At 37.6% G+C, this 17,060-nt stretch overlaps 1 protein-coding gene across 6 annotated transcripts in view; it reads right to left on the reverse strand.

The window, feature by feature from the left end:
* Positions 1-353: 353 nt before the first annotated feature.
* Positions 354-17,060, reverse strand: part of LOC122847211 (spermatid perinuclear RNA binding protein) — an 83,985-nt gene continuing 67,278 nt past the window's right edge. For 4 of the 6 annotated variants that reach the window (XM_044144678.1, XM_044144680.1, XM_044144679.1 and 1 more), the window contains 7 exons: positions 16,736-16,944; positions 14,908-15,060; positions 14,512-14,646; positions 13,873-14,013; positions 13,146-13,275; positions 11,138-11,191; positions 354-4,755 (listed from right to left, as the gene is read on the reverse strand). In XM_044144678.1, the coding sequence (XP_044000613.1) occupies positions 4,661-4,755; positions 11,138-11,191; positions 13,146-13,275; positions 13,873-14,013; positions 14,512-14,646; positions 14,908-15,060; positions 16,736-16,944 (917 nt within the window). In that variant the 3' untranslated portion in view covers positions 354-4,660. Of the gene's footprint in view, positions 4,756-7,882; positions 8,209-11,137; positions 11,192-13,145; positions 13,276-13,872; positions 14,014-14,511; positions 14,647-14,907; positions 15,061-16,735; positions 16,945-17,060 lie in introns of those variants that run through there. The other 2 variants (XM_044144682.1, XM_044144681.1) reach the window with 1 other exon arrangement.

Consider the following 17,060-nt stretch of genomic DNA (forward strand, 5'->3'; position numbering starts at 1 on the left):
GTACAATGTGCAGGTGTATTGCTCATGTGCAATTTGTGCTTTTTTAGAATATCTGTTGAAAGACGATTAAAATGTTTGGAAAACCATTGCAGGACCAACACTTCACACATAACTCTGTCTAACATGAGGAGTCTGAATCTGTTTCAAATAATGGAGATTAGTCATTTTCTTGTATCACAGCTTTTGTTGGTTGCATGATTACACACACCTGCCAAGAAAAATATCAGTACTAAATGTGGATCATTGAAAATAATATTTTTCTATATGATTGCTATGCATATTTGCTTTATATATATATATATATATATATATATATATATATATATATATATATATATATATATATATATATATATATATATATATAGTTTGGGAGACCACTAACACATCACAATATAAAGTATCATAACGTTCAGTCAACCTGAAAAACAGCCTAATTCATTATTAAATTGATATGGATCATGCAAAACAGGGCTCAAGACTTTGAAAAACTGCTTTTTCTTTTGCCTCAAGTTTGAAACGATCCTGTAGCATTTCAAAGTGACCTTGCTCAACATATTTCAAAGATCTTTTAAATTTTCTCTTTGGAATTTAGCTGCTATTTCACTCATTTTCTATCCACAGTAGCTCACTTTGCAACCTTTAGTTGTACTCCTGTTTGTGCTACCTATTAGGAAGATAAATACAAACAAATTAACTGTGACTTGAAGCCAATAAGCACCAACAGCAAATGAGATTCATTAATTATGAGTCGCAAAAGCATCAGTAGACCGTTTTTCAAAAGAAAAGGATGAAGTGTTAGTGGTGACTGACGTGTTCTACTGGCATCTATAGCTAGAACCTCCATCTGGAAATAACAAATCAAACTCAACCATGTTATCGTTCCAAGTCAGAAAATCATTAAGCAAGCTGTTACCAAAACAAACTAATGACATTTTGTACTTTCTCAGAAGTTGGGATTGATAGGAAATCTACATTCTGAGTTGTAGGGACCTTGCTGTTACCCTTATCAACTCAAAACTTTGATATATGAAATTCCTGATAAGAATGAGACTGCCACCTTCAAGTAATGCAATGCTAAAAGAAAAATGATTTATTTTGTCTTTTTGCAAATTGACACCACATCAAATTACTCCAAGTCTTCCTGTATCTCATTTAAAATGGTTAGGAAAATGATTATAATTGAAAAACCTATGAACGATTTGAGAACTTCTGTGAAGAGATCACATTTAAAGTTGGGTATTGGCTAAACTATGTGTTGACAGAACACAATATTATTTAAGTTTAGGATCTATTTATTGCATGATCAATTTTGTCTTTGTTGTGCACAAAGCAGCCAAAGTCCAAATAAAGAACTTCATCATGTTTGATGTGACATTGCTTCAAGACAAAACAATGCTTAAGAGAAGTCTTACTCCATGGAGGCTAAATGAAATGAATGATGAATGACTCAAGACTTTTGCAAAGTCCTGCAGACTGTAACCCACTTTTACTGTTCCACATATTTCACCATTACTCCGCTCCTAACAAGCGACACACATCGGGACCTCTGCCTGCTGCAGCATATTAACGCCTCTTTGACTGTGGATGCGCCTTGTTCTGGACCTTCCCCCTCTGGACCACCTGTGCCACTTTCAGGTCGGCCATGTTTGTCTGAGCTCTCACTCCGCTACCTGTCCTCTGCGCGCGGCCGTACAGCCGGGCGCAGCGAGAGGACGGGGTCAGCAGTCAGGGTGACTCCTCCTACGCGTCTGTTTGGTCTGAGGGGAAATGAAAAGGTTGCTCACTGAGGTATGACTGTCTGCCTTATTAATGAGGGCCATCTGGGGGGACAGCGCAGGGGCAGAGAGAGGAGGCAGAAAAGCTCAGCTGACAGGGAAGGTCTGTTTTAACACAACCAAGTGTTACAGCATGCATGTAAAGTCGCCACAGGAGCAAAGCAGAACTACAGTCTAAATCAGACCTTTGGATACGATTATCTTGAATATTATCTATATAATTAATCAACATCATTAGTCGGCGGATCATGCTGTCTCTTCAGGAGTCGGCATCTGCGTGATTATGCACTTTACAAAAATCCATCTTTAACAATAAGGACTTGACTTGTTGTTTTGAAAAATTAACTTTCAAAGCTTATCGACTTTTTCTCAGATGTCATTCCTGATTAATTTAAGCTCCACAAATCAAAGCGGTGCCCAGTTCAGAGTGAGTAACAGGAGAATCAAAGCCATCTGAAGCACATTCCCTTCGATTTTTCCCCTTGCTGACTGACACCTGGTTTCTTTTAAAGGATGGAAAGAAGAAACAATGCTGGTGAAGAGCTCTGTGAAAGATGTAAACGCCACTAACTTCCCAAGAGGAGCTAATCACAGACTCTTGCTGATTCTAGTTTAGCATAAAATAACAACCAAAATAATGTTGTTTTTTTTATTGACCTTTGTGTTCTGCAGGATCTACAAATGTATGTTCATTCAAATCCCCTCAGACACTATTTTATTGACAAAATGCAACTGAACATGCAGGGACTGTACTGCAACCTTTACTTAAATAAATAAACAAAAATAAAATAAAACAAGGATCTGAAAACGAAAACTTTGGTGTCAAATTAGGGTTCTGTGAAATAATTATTAGTAGTCAATACACTTCTTGAGGAAAGCAGACGAAAAATTGCTGGATATGGAAAATTCTCACTGGAAAGTCAAGTTAACAACAGATTTAAGGAATATTGTTTATGATTAGTTTTGCCAATCATAAACAACTCAAACCTTTCCCACCACTTGCCTTTTACATTCAGCAGGTAAGAGGCAAAATATCCCATACATAAGTCAACAGTTTGTGAAAAAGCTAGAACAGAGAGCAACAGGTCATTCAAACATGCACACATGCACCTAAGTTAGAGTTGCCAATGAACCAAACATTCAGTTTTGGACTATCAGTGGAGGCTGGAAAAACATGCAAACTTCTCAAAGTGACATCCTGACCAAGATTCAACTAAAGTCAAATGGCCTACCCATTGTGACACATGCATGTAACCTATGCTGAAAAACATGTAGAGCATATCCTACCTGTTTAAATCATGCCAAAGTAATGCAGATGAAACATCCTAAAGTTGGTCTTAATAAAAACCCGCTCCCTGTTTCTGCTGCCTAGATACATACTGACTACTGATAACTCCACAGAACCCCACCTCAGAAAAATCTGCAAGTTAGCCCAAATTCACAAAAAGTTTGAACAGTTTCCTCACTGATTTTTCTTTTTGATAGTAAAAACCAAACACTATTTCAATGCCCACATGTAAATGTAAGGCTACACAAGTTTAGAACAGATTGAATTGGACTTGAATCTTTAATCAAAGCTTCAGCAAAACGTTGCGGCCCACAAAAATGGCCAAATGCTGCCTGCGGTTCTCACTGAATAGTTCCTCTTTTCTATATCTGTAATTAGGTCTGCCAGTAGCTTGTGCAGCTAAGCTTTTTCTGCATCACCGCCAGCCAACAGGGAAGAGCTGCAAAGATGATAACATAAGAGTGTGTGAGAAGCCAGCTGTGCTTTTGGACCCTATAAGGCGAATGAGACGGAGCTCACGATTGTTCTGTTGGTTGATGGTTGTGTGTCCATGAATGGCAGAGGGGGAGGAGAGCGGACATTAGAGCAAACACATACATTAAATGCACATACAAAGAGTGCTCATAACAACGGTGTTCCCTGCCAGCAGTGAGACTATAAAATGTGCTTTCTGACAGGCAAAAAGTGTGTGTGTGTGTTTTTTTTTTTAGTTTTGCTTTTAGTTGTGTGTACAGCAGGGCACGCCTCTTGTCCGGGGGCCGTCTAAACACACCGCAGGCGGCAGAGAGCGTGCTCAGAAAGGCTCAGATAGACATCAAAGACAGAGAAAAGGAGTAAGGAAAGTAGGAAGCATTAATATTCTACTAGCACGGGTTAATAGGAATACCAAAGATAATGCATTTTCTAGAACTAGCTTCAATTGCTCAGTGTATATAAAACTGGAAGAAAAGCTATGCTGTGATATTACAGTTACATTTCACTTTATAATTCTAAAATATTTTATAACAATTATTAGACTTTATAGAGTATTTACATAAGTACATCATTATATATTAATGATATTTTCATCAACACATCGTTATAGAAATACACCATAGGTATATGTGTATATAGTCATGTTATAGTCACACATACACACACACACGTACACCGAATATACAATCAGAATCAGCTATTGCAATGCTGTGTTGAGTAAAACCTCCGTGGGACATTCACATCTTCTCAAGTAGCTTAGAGACGAGTTCAGGTGTATTGCTATACGAAAAGACCAAAGTTCAGCCTACTCTTGCACGTTTCTCGTAAAATCCGAGTATTGCTTTGCGTAAATTTTGCTCTCCTCTGAGGAGGATAATCTGGGCGGAGAGAGAAAAGAAAAGCAGCGGCTCTCTTGTCAGCAGATAGGACCGTTTCTCTGACCGAACCGAAAACTGCTCCAAGTCTGTGAGCCAATCTCTCCATCAGCCTGGACGGAGTAAAAGGTGACCTCGTTCAGACCGACAGACAAACAAACAGGTGGACGAGTGTGCATCCAGGTGTCCAGTGGGCAGAGACAGAAAAAAAAGTGTGATGAGTGGCGCCCAACAGCTTGCTGCCTTTAGAAGTCAGAGAAGAGATCCTGCGGACCGAGGTGAATGATAAAAGGAGCGATGGTACGCGGCTGGTAGAAAGGATTGTCAATGAACAGACCACCTGCAGTGATGAAGAGCAAAGACAGAGAGGAGATGTGCTGATTAGAGCTAGACTAAACACTTCCCTTAAAGACTAATGTACTTCAGCTAATGACTGTTCATTTAGCCATGTTATCCATCCATCCATCCATCCATCCATCCATCGTCTTGCACATTTGTCCCTAGTGGGGTCAGGAGGTGCTGGTGCCTATCTCCAGCTAACATTCCAGGCGAGAGGCAGGGGTCACCCTGGACAGGGCGCCAGTCTGTCACAGAGACAGACAGGACAAACAACCATTCACACACACACTCACACCTAGGGAAATTTAGAAAGACCAATTTCAGTCGTTTTATTTAGCAAAGAAATTACTCGTATTTATTCTTTGAAATACTCTGTACTCTGTTTTGTAAAACCAATCAACTACATTTGCAATGATCATACACCAAAAAATAAAGAAAAATGGAAATTTTTGTTCTTGACTTCAGTAAACGCATATTAAAAACCCCACACCCAAGAAAACTTGAAAATTAGGTGGAAGAATGAAACCCCATTGTTTTGCACCCACCTTAAATATCTATGCTACTTTCTCCTCTCTACATGTTAGGTGTATATTTTATAGTATGCTTTTGTGTATGCAATTATAAAAAAAATAAAATAAACCATATTTCTGTCTTCCCACATACATAACATTTGTGTATCGTCTGTGGAGGGCTGCTTCATGGTGATAATTTATACTCAGTTCCAGGTTCTATATGCAGTCCAAGTGAGCCCAATAGTGATTATTAGTGGAATTGACCAAAAGAAAGTGTGTCTGTTGTGTAAGTCACATTAAGCATTCAGCATGCTGATGTGAGTAAATACTCAGATTTATGCTTGCTTTTGTTGTCTTCATGAATGGGAACATATTAAAAAGACTATAGAATTTTTTATTTTCTGTTTTGGCCTGTTGTGTGCATTCCCATTTGTAAAATTGTCTAAATTGTGATCATAAAATGGGAAGAGCAACTGAAGCAAACATGGAGCAGGGGTTATTTTATTAGTCCTCATAAAGGATGAATACAAGCACAGGATGAATTGCTCATCATAAAATGCCACATGCTTCCAAAACCCTGTAAATGTTTACTGAGTAAAACTTTTTTCGTTAGGATTTTATATAGGATTGTACTCAACCAGACTCTTAACTATTAGAAACTTTAAAATTATTTGTTTTTCCTTAGTTTCAATAATTATTAATACTATATAATTGTATTTTTTATGCTGTTTTATTTTTTGCCCTTAATAAATCTCTAATACTTCCATCTTGTGTGCTCATTATTAGGACAGTTTAATAAGTATTAGATAAACATACTGAATTTGTTCTGAATTTAACTATTCATACAGTAAAAATTAAAAACAGTAACAAAATGGATGAAAACAAGAATAGAAAGCAAGAGAAGAAAGGAAAAAAACTGAAAAAAGGAACAGAAGAGGAATTAGAAACAGTGCAGAATGGACAGAGGACATAAGTAGAAAAGAAATTAAGAGAGGACACCCGGAAAAAATTAAAGAAAGAAAAGGGCAGAATGACAAAGGGAAAGAAAGAAAATCAAGTAGGGAAGAAAGTAAGGACACCATGAAGGAAAGAAGTATGAGAACAAGGAAGGGCGGAAATCCACAAGGAAAGACCAAACAATGGATGTCTACACAAAATGTAGGCATCAAGACATGGAAGAAAGTCCAGACTCTTTTCCAGACCTGAGAAAAACTGAAGTCAAACTCTGCCATGCTGTTTTGGAACCCTAATATTTATGTTAATATTAAACATTTTCTTCTGTTTTGCAACATGGAAACTCAAATAGGAAATGAAACAAAATCGGAAGATTTCGAGGCTTGTTTTTTGAACAAGATGGAAAAGACATGAACAAATTCTTCTGTTTTCTGAACTTCAATCTAAATACAAAAAGATAAACCTCACAGCACAAGAAACAGAAATAAAAATATCTTCAACCACGTCGACTGAAAGGACAATTCAGATGAAAACAACTATTTATAACCTCTTGGAGCTCAACCAACCATTGGACAAAACACTGAATCTTCATCCACCGGTCATGCCTCAGCTGTAGTCATGGAGACGTCATTGAGAAGAGGTGTGTGTGGGGTGTGTTATCCCTCGCTGGCTGGATGAACCAGATATGGTGAAGAGCCAACATAACTGTGCCTCGACTGGCGCTGACTTATGGCTGCGATTTAAATTAACTTTTAAAGTTAGGTAATCTTACAGTGAGTTCACTTCTCGTTAAAGATAACTTGATATCAGTCCAATGATGAACATTTACAGAAAGGAGACACCAATAATCAAAAACAGGAAAACTGGCTGTGAAGCGTGGCTCTTTTTCCTACACTTGGTTTGTGATTTACATTAAGTTCAGATGTTTTCATGTGAAAAATGAAAAAATAAAAAATTGTCTAAGCTTTATAAACAAATTTCTGACTGTGAAGAAAATCCCACATAAACAATATAAATAAAAAAGCAACACAAGACAGCAAAAAAAAAATAAAAATTTTTTCATTCCATCAAATAAAAGCTCGAGAAACAGAGATGATGTTGAGCAGGTGTGGGAAAAACAAAAGATCTCCCAGAAGCACTGTGAATTCATCAATTGTCTTCAGACCTTTTTCTCCCAAGATCTATGAGCTGCAGGTCAAAAGGATGTATTGAGCAGAGCTGATTTGCATAAAAAGATGTGAGTAAAAGAAGGAGACTGGAATTTATTGGTGCTTATTCAAATGCTTTGAGGTGCAAAACTTACAAAAAAAAAATAAAAAATTGGTAAAACTGCTGTAAGGAACATGAATCAAATGCGTTGAGCCTCCATCAGCTGAAAGCCTTCAGATCAGATACAGAACAGGAACTGTTCAGCTTAATTTGAACTTAACTTTATTACATTTTCAGCATCTTAGATACACTCTTATACATCCTTCACACAGCTCACATTCTTACTTCCTTTATACACAGAAAATGTGACTTAATGTATTGTGAAAGGATATCCTCTCCTTAGCAAAGAATTAACAAAATAATAAAAAGCTCATACAGGCATTTATATATAATTTAAACTCAAAGACTGAGGTAACAATTCACAGTACAAATCCTTCAAGTTTTTTTTTTTTAACATTTAAGAACCTGCAGATTTTAAGTTTAAAAAGTTTTTAAACAGTAAGAAAACAAAAAAAACCCCAACTCTTATACAAATCTTCAGCTTATTTTTATCCAGATCCCATAATAGAGGGAGTAAAAAAGAGCAAAAAAAAAAAAAGAAAAAAGAAAAAAGGAAGCAAATACAAAAAGCCAAACAGACTGAGTTTCCCTTCTAAAAAGAAAAAAAAAAGCTTGCTGTATTTGGTATGTGTGTCTCCTGTACTAAAAGAAGTGGTAGTGAGGGACGGGGTAGGCGGGCACTTTCATGACAGGCAACAGAAGCATTCTCTTGGGCAAACCTAGAGAGGAGACATGAGAAGAGCATAGCTCTGCATGAGTGCTGGGCAACAAAACAAAACAAAAAAAAAGTCTATGCTCACTGTAACACACACTATGCTGTGTTCAACAAACACCTGGCAGCTCACAGGCAGTCCTCCCAGATGGAAGGGGTGTTAGGGTGTGAAAGCAGGCAGGAATGTTTGTGCATGAGGTGACAGAGCTCATTAGTGGTTCAACGAGCTAAAAACGAAGAAGAGGGGAGATAAGTGGAAGAGAAAGATATATGTGAAAAATATATATTTGTTTAATTTTGTTTGAAAACCATTTAATTTTACAGCTTCTATTGTTGAGATCTGAAACATGGTGACTTACAACAACAAAAAAATCACAAAGAGAGATGCTAACAGCTCTGAGTAATTTTTTAAAAAGACTTTAGCCTCATTTAATGTAGTGCAGAGTTTTGAGCACAAAAGACAATATTAAACTCCAAAAGGATATTTAACGTTCAATTATTATGACATTGAGCTAGATCTGGTATTTAATCTGACAGTGATGCAGATTTAAATTTCATATTTAAAAATTTTTAATTCACCAGATTTGTAAGTTTTCAACTGCCAATACCAATTTTTGTTGGTTCCTTTTTCATTTAAAAACAATTATCTAAGTAGATAAGAGAGGAATTACCCTCAAATAGAGTTTTACAGATGTTTTTAAAACAAACATTAAATGTTTGCTGAGTTCACCTTTTTGAGCTTATATTGGCAAATAGCATAGCTAGCATTGCGAAAGCTGTTACCAGTTGTAATTACAAGTTCCATATGAAGCATGGTTTTTAAAAAAATCTAAATGATAAATCTAAACAACATTGCTGTACTGTTTAGTCTTCCTGTTATCTCCTAAAGTCACGTTCTCTCTCACACTCTTACAGCTTAAAAAACATCTTCCTTTGAAAAAAACCCCCAACAAAAAACACCTTCTATGTTTTTGCTAAATTTTTCCATGAAAACAATTTACTGAGTTTTTACTGACTAGAATCTACACTAAGAAAAACATCCAATGAGCATTTTCACTGAAAAAAGTTCAAATTTTTGAGTTTCTTCAGTACATTTCTATTCCTTCAAGACAAAAACCATCCAAGGAAAAAAAATTTTTTTGCAGTGTTTTCATTTCATCAGTCCAATCTTAGTTTAGATAGAATTCAGTTCTTTATTGAGATTATTTACCAGTTAAAACCGAAGTTGAGCCTAAAATCCTGCACTGTGGGGGGAAGCTAAAGGAATATGGTTTGAAGTGGTATTGTTAGCCCAGGCTATCTGTAAGATGAACCCACGTCTACAGATCTCAGCAACATTGCAATGAACAAACAAAAAACTTTGTAAAAAGTAAGAAAAATGACAGAAAAATATAAAAAAAGAGCAAAAGACTGATGTGAAGGAGAGCTGAAGAGTTTGCACTGTCATGTAGTGAAAACTAGCATTAATAGGAGACACTTCAGATTCTGTGTTCAGTTAGTTTGATCTAAAAACTCCAAAGCTGCAAAGCAAAGGCTGAAAACAGTAAAATGTTTCATTTTAATTTGTGATAAAAATCTTTGTGACTAATGCCCATTATTAATTTCTTAAATTATGTCTGTAAGACTTTTTGTTGGTCAATTTCTTTATTTTGTAAAAAAATAAAAAATAAAGAGGAGTATAAAACAAAAATATAAACACACCAACCAGTAATGTGAAAAAACTGCATTATACCCAAATAGAAACATTTCATCACAAAGTTCCTTCTGTTTATACTAGTAGCTTCCAAACATATAAACTTTATTTGTTTACATGACTTTACACTTTATAACGGCTTCCTGGAGCTTTACATAGTTTTAGTAATTGTAGTTCATGAAATGCACACAGAATTCAGAGAAGATGATCCAATATTATATTTGCATTTATTCCCCTGTTTATTATCTTTGCATTTATTTTGTTGTTGTTGACAAAAGTAAAACATTGAACAGTATTTAGGCAGCATGTGCCACACAAGTACGCCAATAAATACTGACTCAGCTGTCGCAATAATCTGCACAAACTGCAAATTCCAGGGAAATGATACTCTTGCCACACAAGCCCTCACTCCACCTAGTACAAACACAAAAAAACTGAGCATTGCTTCATGTTCAGGGCTGCTGGATTCTCAAGGGAGTGTACTAAATGCCTGCCGGAGGCCTCAGTCCAGCATCTCTTAGCACATAGAGCCCTTTGACACGCACGCCTGTAAGAAGCCCAGAGAGGCCTCTGAACGCTATACGAGTGTTCACAACCTGAACAAAGCTGAGTCTGTTGAGGTAAATACGACCATGTGAATCAGGGGCACAGATGGAGAGAACTAATGATGGGGAAGATCAATGTGGAATTAAAAAACTAGTCTCTAAATGTTTGAATTTGAGAAGATCTAAGTGACCAGCAGTGAGAAAAAAAAGACATAAACAGGAGCTGCGATGCAGCGGCAAACTTCCTGTGATCCGCTAATCTTAGTAAGACAGAGGATAGTGGAGACTGTGCATCCAGTTATTGTGTTAGATGTGGCAGGTGTACAAAGCTGCTGTCGGCCATTTTCTGTTTTCATAAAAGAAACATGTGAGTGCAAAGGAGAGTAAATAAAGTTTTAGACAATAGAAATGTGGAGCAGGAGAGTCATTAACAGCACAAATAGATCCGTGGCAGGAAAAGCAAAGAAATTAAGCTCTGCATTTTAATGAAGGTAAGATTAAAAACCCACATCAATTTACAGTAAAACTACATTTAAGAAATGGAAACAATCTGATGCAAGAAGAGTGGAAGAGCTGAAGTGTTGGCAGATGCAGCATCCCGTGCTGCTCTCAATACTCTATCCAGATGTGGTTAGGCAGGGATGGAGGTTGCACATGGGGGAAGAGAGAGGAGAAAAGAGGCAAGATGAAGCACGTACCGTATGCAGGAGCAGCTGCTGCAGCCGGGCTGTAGCCGTACGGTGTGCCGAAGCCTGTTGAGGAGAGGTTACAGGGTCTAATTTAATACTGTGCTGGTTTGAGTCCAAGCTAAGCCTCCTACCAGGTTCAGTTATGAACTCTACAGATGTGGCCAAACGTTGTAGGACTGACAGATTTTTCATTTTTTACAAAGTTCACTGCTGCAGAGTTAGATCTGTTTGATCAAATGGTATACTCAATTGTAATTATTTTTTAGAGGCTTTCATTGAAAAATACATTGAAGTATTTATAAGGTAAGAGTTACTTTATTGTACCTGAAAGAAATTCATTGAGGGGCAGGTATAAACAACAACAAAGTGACATGAATACATGAAAAAAAAATAAAAAATTATACGAAGAATATGCCACATTTAAAACCACCATGACATCTAGATAGGGCAACCATTTACTACCTTAAAAAAAAAAATTAAAGCAAGTTATATAATTTATTAAGAAGTTAAACAGAAGCTGGAAGAATAGACTGTTTAAAATAATTGCTTATGCAGTGGACAGGACTGCAAAGTTTCCCTGAGGCTTCAAAGTCTCCAAACAGAATAAAGGATGGATCCTCAGTATCTGTTTTACTAGACTTCTGCAACTCAACTTAGCATCTTGTGCATCAGCTTCAACCCTACATGTTGGATTTAAATCCCTGAGCAATTTCATGATCACTTTAGTTGAGACATTCATTCATCACTAAATTGCCCCTGGATATTTCAGGTCTTTATAAATTTCAGATTTTTTTGGGCAAAGTAATATGTGAAGAGCAGCAGCCCCACATTTGAATGGTCTTAGGATGCTTCACTGTCTACATGACACCGGGTTCTACAGATCTCCCAAAACCCTGAATGGGGCTTCCTTAGAGAAAATAACTACCCCAATCCAGCAGAATGCAGGTTTCAGTGAGCATTCAGAAACTACTCCACTTCCCTGCTGCCCTTCTGAGCAAGCTCTGCCCTGGTGGAAACCTTATCATTAATGGCACTTCCAGGAGTTTTGTTGGGCTCAGCCAGTGGTCTCATGATGATTCAATAAATAACTGGCTGGGAGGCATTTTAATAGCAGCAAAGTGCTTGCTCTGACTTTCCTGGAATTAACCATAGCTCACAAAATAAGAATGTCACTTATAATATAAATTCTGTCCTTCTAATTAAGTCAGCTATGTAGTCCCCAATACACACTCCATCAGCATGATACTAGAATGTAATTTTACAGTGAAAAATAAGATTAAAAGATAAACTGTTTTTCATCTGACCTATAAAAACTGGAGCAGTTTTTATAGGTCAGACTGAAAAACCAGGATTTTTTCAGTATTCATCCTTTTGGCCATGACTGTACCTGAGTGAATTTTGTAAGTCTTAATAAACAAAATAAACATGACAAACTATACAAGATCATGAAGAGATTTAGAGGCAGGATAAAAACAGAAAAATAACAGATTTATCTGGTTTATTATAACCAAATAAATGGGCAGAAAAATGTCACGTAGCTGCTCAACATGGTGATTGGCCCCTGCTTCAGATTACTGAGGGAAATGAGGAAATGTCTGGGATTTTTCTATTATAACTAATTGAATCAAGGTTCACGTTCTTCTGTTATAATTTTTTTACAAAGGAATAAGTAAGCAGCCTGAAAGCCAGACCATATATATATATATATATATATATATATATATATATATATATATATATATATATATATATATATATATATATATACATATAAAATCTGTTAAAGAAAACTAAAACTAACTCCCATATCTAAACAAACTTGTGAACCAAATGTAAGAACAAATATGAGATAATTTTCTGTATATAAATTCCAATATTAAAATAAGGATCAAATAAAAGAAAAAAAGAAAGCAAATTATTATTCAATGACAAGTAACTGAGGCAGAAAAATCCAGTAAACTATGAAGCAACACCTTGAACTGGTTTGCGTCACTATTTTCTCCTGTTTCTAACTTACCCGGTGTGACGTATCCAGGTGCAGCAGCACTGACGAAGGCTCCTCTTGCCAGCGCCGCTCTTCCTCTTCCTCTTGCTACCTGTGCTGCTACTGCCGAGGCTGCCGCTGCCGCCGCCAGCGCTCCTTTAGTCTAAACATCAACATGCGTGAGTGTGACACCAGATCAACCTTGAAAACCTTGTGCTTCTGTTGACATTCAGTGCCTTGAAAAACATTAAAACCCTTTGATCCTTTTCACAGTTGCCTCATTATAGGCCATCTTTATTACTTTACTGTGATTTTATATGACGCATCAACATAGTATAGTGAATAATTTTGGAGTGGAAAAGAATGGATACATAGATCACAAAAAAATTTAACAATTAAAACATAATTTGACAATTATGTACCATTTGTGTTTGTCTATCATATGAAATCCCAAGAAAATACTTTGAAGTTTGTGGTTTTGTTTCAAAAGGGCACTTTATGAAATAAAGCAGCATACAGGTTTAAAGAGATGTGAAAATAAGGCAGTATTGATTGGCTTAACTTGTGAAAATACATCAAGCCATTTTATTGATTCCAGCTGGCTGAACAGCATGGACAAATTGTCTTGTCGTGTTTACATCTCACCATTTCTGACTTTCAGAGCTTACACAGAAAGAATCGCCTGGCTGTTATGTTGTTGTTTCAGATTGAGCAGGTTGCCCTCAGTGTCTGGCATGCAGTGAGTTGCGTGTCTCATTACCGGAGGCAAGATCTTTTTCTTCTTGTTTGCAGCTGCGTTGGGACCAGAGAAGAGTTTTTCCAGGGCTGCCAAAGCGGCGCTGGCCTTTGCTACTTTTTTGTTGGGTCCAGCCCCACGAAACTTCTGCCCATCGACCTCCACCTAACGTAGAAAAACACACACACCGAGAGAATCCTCAGAATCTCAGGTGAAGAAATGTTTAACGATTACTTTCACATAAAAGAAGCACTCCATCCTAGTAATTTTTGAGACAGTCTTACTCTGTTGAAATCATTCTGTTTTTTTTGTTACATCCATTAAAAATGGCTAAATAAAAGTGACTAAACTGTGTGTGTTTATTCGTCACCAGTGACTCAGGCGGTGAGATTCGCTGAGCGGACAGCTTGTTTAGTGATGCCCCGCTGTCAAGTAGACCTGCTAATCAATCAGCAGAGCGATGGAGCAGCCAGGCATGTTGGAAAACAACTCGCCCCGCAGAGAAAGGGCCCGCCTCAGGAACCAGACCGACTGATTGGGTGGGGTGGATGATCAGGCTGCATCTGATTGCGTGTTTCTGCCCCTTTGTGAGTCTTCCTTCACCGTGGAAGTACATAGATGACAAAAGCACTTCCGCAGATGTTTTCATCCATACGTTCTCACCTCCATGACAAAGCGTTTGTCGTGGCTGCCGCCACTCTCAGAGATCAGCTCGTATTTGAGGCCTCGTCGCTTCTCGTTCAGCTCCATTACAGGATTCTTCCCACTTGCCGTCAGGATGGGACCCTGAGTTCGCACCTTGGTGGTGAAAAGAATAAATTAATATGAACTGACTTTATGGCTTCGTTCGAAAACACTGCTAACGGTAAGCCTGGGAGACGGAGTGTAACATCTGAAGGAAGTCGCTAAGAAGTGAGCGGAGCATGACAGAGAAGATCTAACAACAGTACAGAAACCACAATGTTTGCAACGCTGTACTTCAGTCAATGTTTTTCACTTTTTAATCTTAGAAAAAATTGCATTTGAACTGGTTGGAAGGTCCATTTTCAAAATCCTCACCTCCAGCGTGTTGGAACCATCTGAGGAGTGTGTTGGGTTATTGCTAGAGTGTGAGGATGTCTCACTCTTCCCCTCGCTGTCAGACTTCTCATCTGAGCTCATGGGGTCCAGATCTGAGTCGAAACCTGTCGGGTAGCCCATCGCCTGGAGAACCTGAGGTGGGAAAAAGACAAAAATGAAGACAATGAAAAAAAATCTGTAGCAAATTTCTTTTCTCAGGACTTAAAGAGTCTTATAGTGCAGAAAGGAAATAAGATTTGGATAATACCAATTTTATCCTTGCAACAGAGTGAAAAACACTCCAGTGTAGCAGCAGATTACAATAGAAACAATGCAAAAGCTGTATGGAGTCATATAGCCTTCCTGCTTTTAACGGCCAAAAGAACAACAAAGTATAGAAGAGAGAGATAAGATAGAAGAAGGAGAAAAAGAGTTTCTGCTTGCAGTTGGTGATTGTGTCAAAGCTGCTGAGCCAGTCACTTTTGTCTGGGTGGCAGTGAGATGGAATAAGAGGAGAAAAAGACAAAGCCTCAAAAAGAAAAGCACAGAGTGAGAAGGAGAAGAGAAAAAGGTGAAAAGACAGACAGAAAGAGCCTTATGGGAAGTGAGTGGATGGCGGATTATCCCAGCTCTGTGGACTGGAGAGCCTTTTTGTTCACAAGCACTTTAGGATTACAAGGATTTGCCCACACCCATTATTTCTCACACAAACATTAACACTAACATCTTTGTTAATACATAAACGTGTTACAGCTGCTAATGCCATTTATACACATTTTTATTCAATTGTTATAGGCCGATATGTACATGTTTCATACCATCCTAATTTTTTTACGTTTAAGAATGAAACTTTTTCTCCTTCCCGATCAGCCTTCCTAAAAATAATTACAGCTAAAAGTCATGGGAATAGAAGAAGAAACTGGAGCATTAATAATTTATCATTGGCTAAACAGTGAAAAGCGCATCATAATAAACATACTGGAAATTAAAAGACTGATCTGATTGTTAAAATTTCTAAATACATTTGATAATTAAACAGAAAACCAGACTCCATCTTTTCTAAACAGCCTCAAAAATCAATCAGGCAGTCGTGCATTTTGACTTCTTTCTGTAAAAAGACCTGGTAGAGAGGTTCAAACAAAACCATGTATTGGGTATCTTGAGATTCCCAGACTATGATAACTTGTAGTAAAAACACAGTATGAATTTATTTAAAAAGTTTAAAGAAACTTTACTAAAAATGGCTGGAAACTCTTGCAAACCTACATGCATTTAAACTAACCAATTAGGAATAAAAATCCAGAGGAAAGCCTCTGATGGGTGGCAGGTGGTTCAGAAAAATATTTTTACTCAGTATAGAGTGAAAAGTGCCACTGTTACCCATTCAGTCTTTAAAATTTGTCCTTCTCCTGCGCTTTTGAAGCAATCGACAAAATTCTGTAACTGTGTAAAGGTTTCGATTAATCTCCATCAGTGAGTTTCTGTCCAGTTCAGGACTGATCAGACAACAATATGTTAGATTTTGAACAAATGCAGTAGAGATTTATTAAATACTGAAGTATCCCTTTAATTTATCAGAGCTAGTAATTAGATAATAACTTCAGTGCCTTTAGGTATTAAAGCCACATCTTCTTTCAGTAGTTACATCGTTCACAGCTGCTTATCATTTACTGCTGATGCAAACAAACAGAAAACCTTTTTTCACCCTCCTTGAGTGATCCATATCAAAACCAATGACTATTTTACATTTCCATCAGAGGGTATCTGTCAGACAGCTTAGCTGCCCATTATCCTCTCTTCACATCGTTTCCTGCATTTTCCACCTCACCTTGACAGCAACATGGAGCTTGGCTGTCTTCTTGGAGGAGCCGGACGCCTCATAGACGGTTCCGTCCACATCCACAGACATGGTGAAGACCGGGGCGTGGACTGGCCCCGACTGGGACAGCAGGCGGTACTGCAGCCCGGGTCGGATCTGGTTCAAGCGCATCAGGGCGTTCATTGGCTGGTTGGAGTCTATGGCTTTACTGTCGAGGACTGCGGCAATTACAGATGGAAGATTTATAGATTAAAAAGGAGATTTAATAGTGGTTTGTCAAATTGCAGCAATTAGACCAACTTAAAATATTCAGAAATGTACTAATAAATCATAT

This window comes from Gambusia affinis, linkage group LG17 (assembly GCF_019740435.1).
Source record: "Gambusia affinis linkage group LG17, SWU_Gaff_1.0, whole genome shotgun sequence".
Taxonomy (NCBI): domain Eukaryota; kingdom Metazoa; phylum Chordata; class Actinopteri; order Cyprinodontiformes; family Poeciliidae; genus Gambusia; species Gambusia affinis.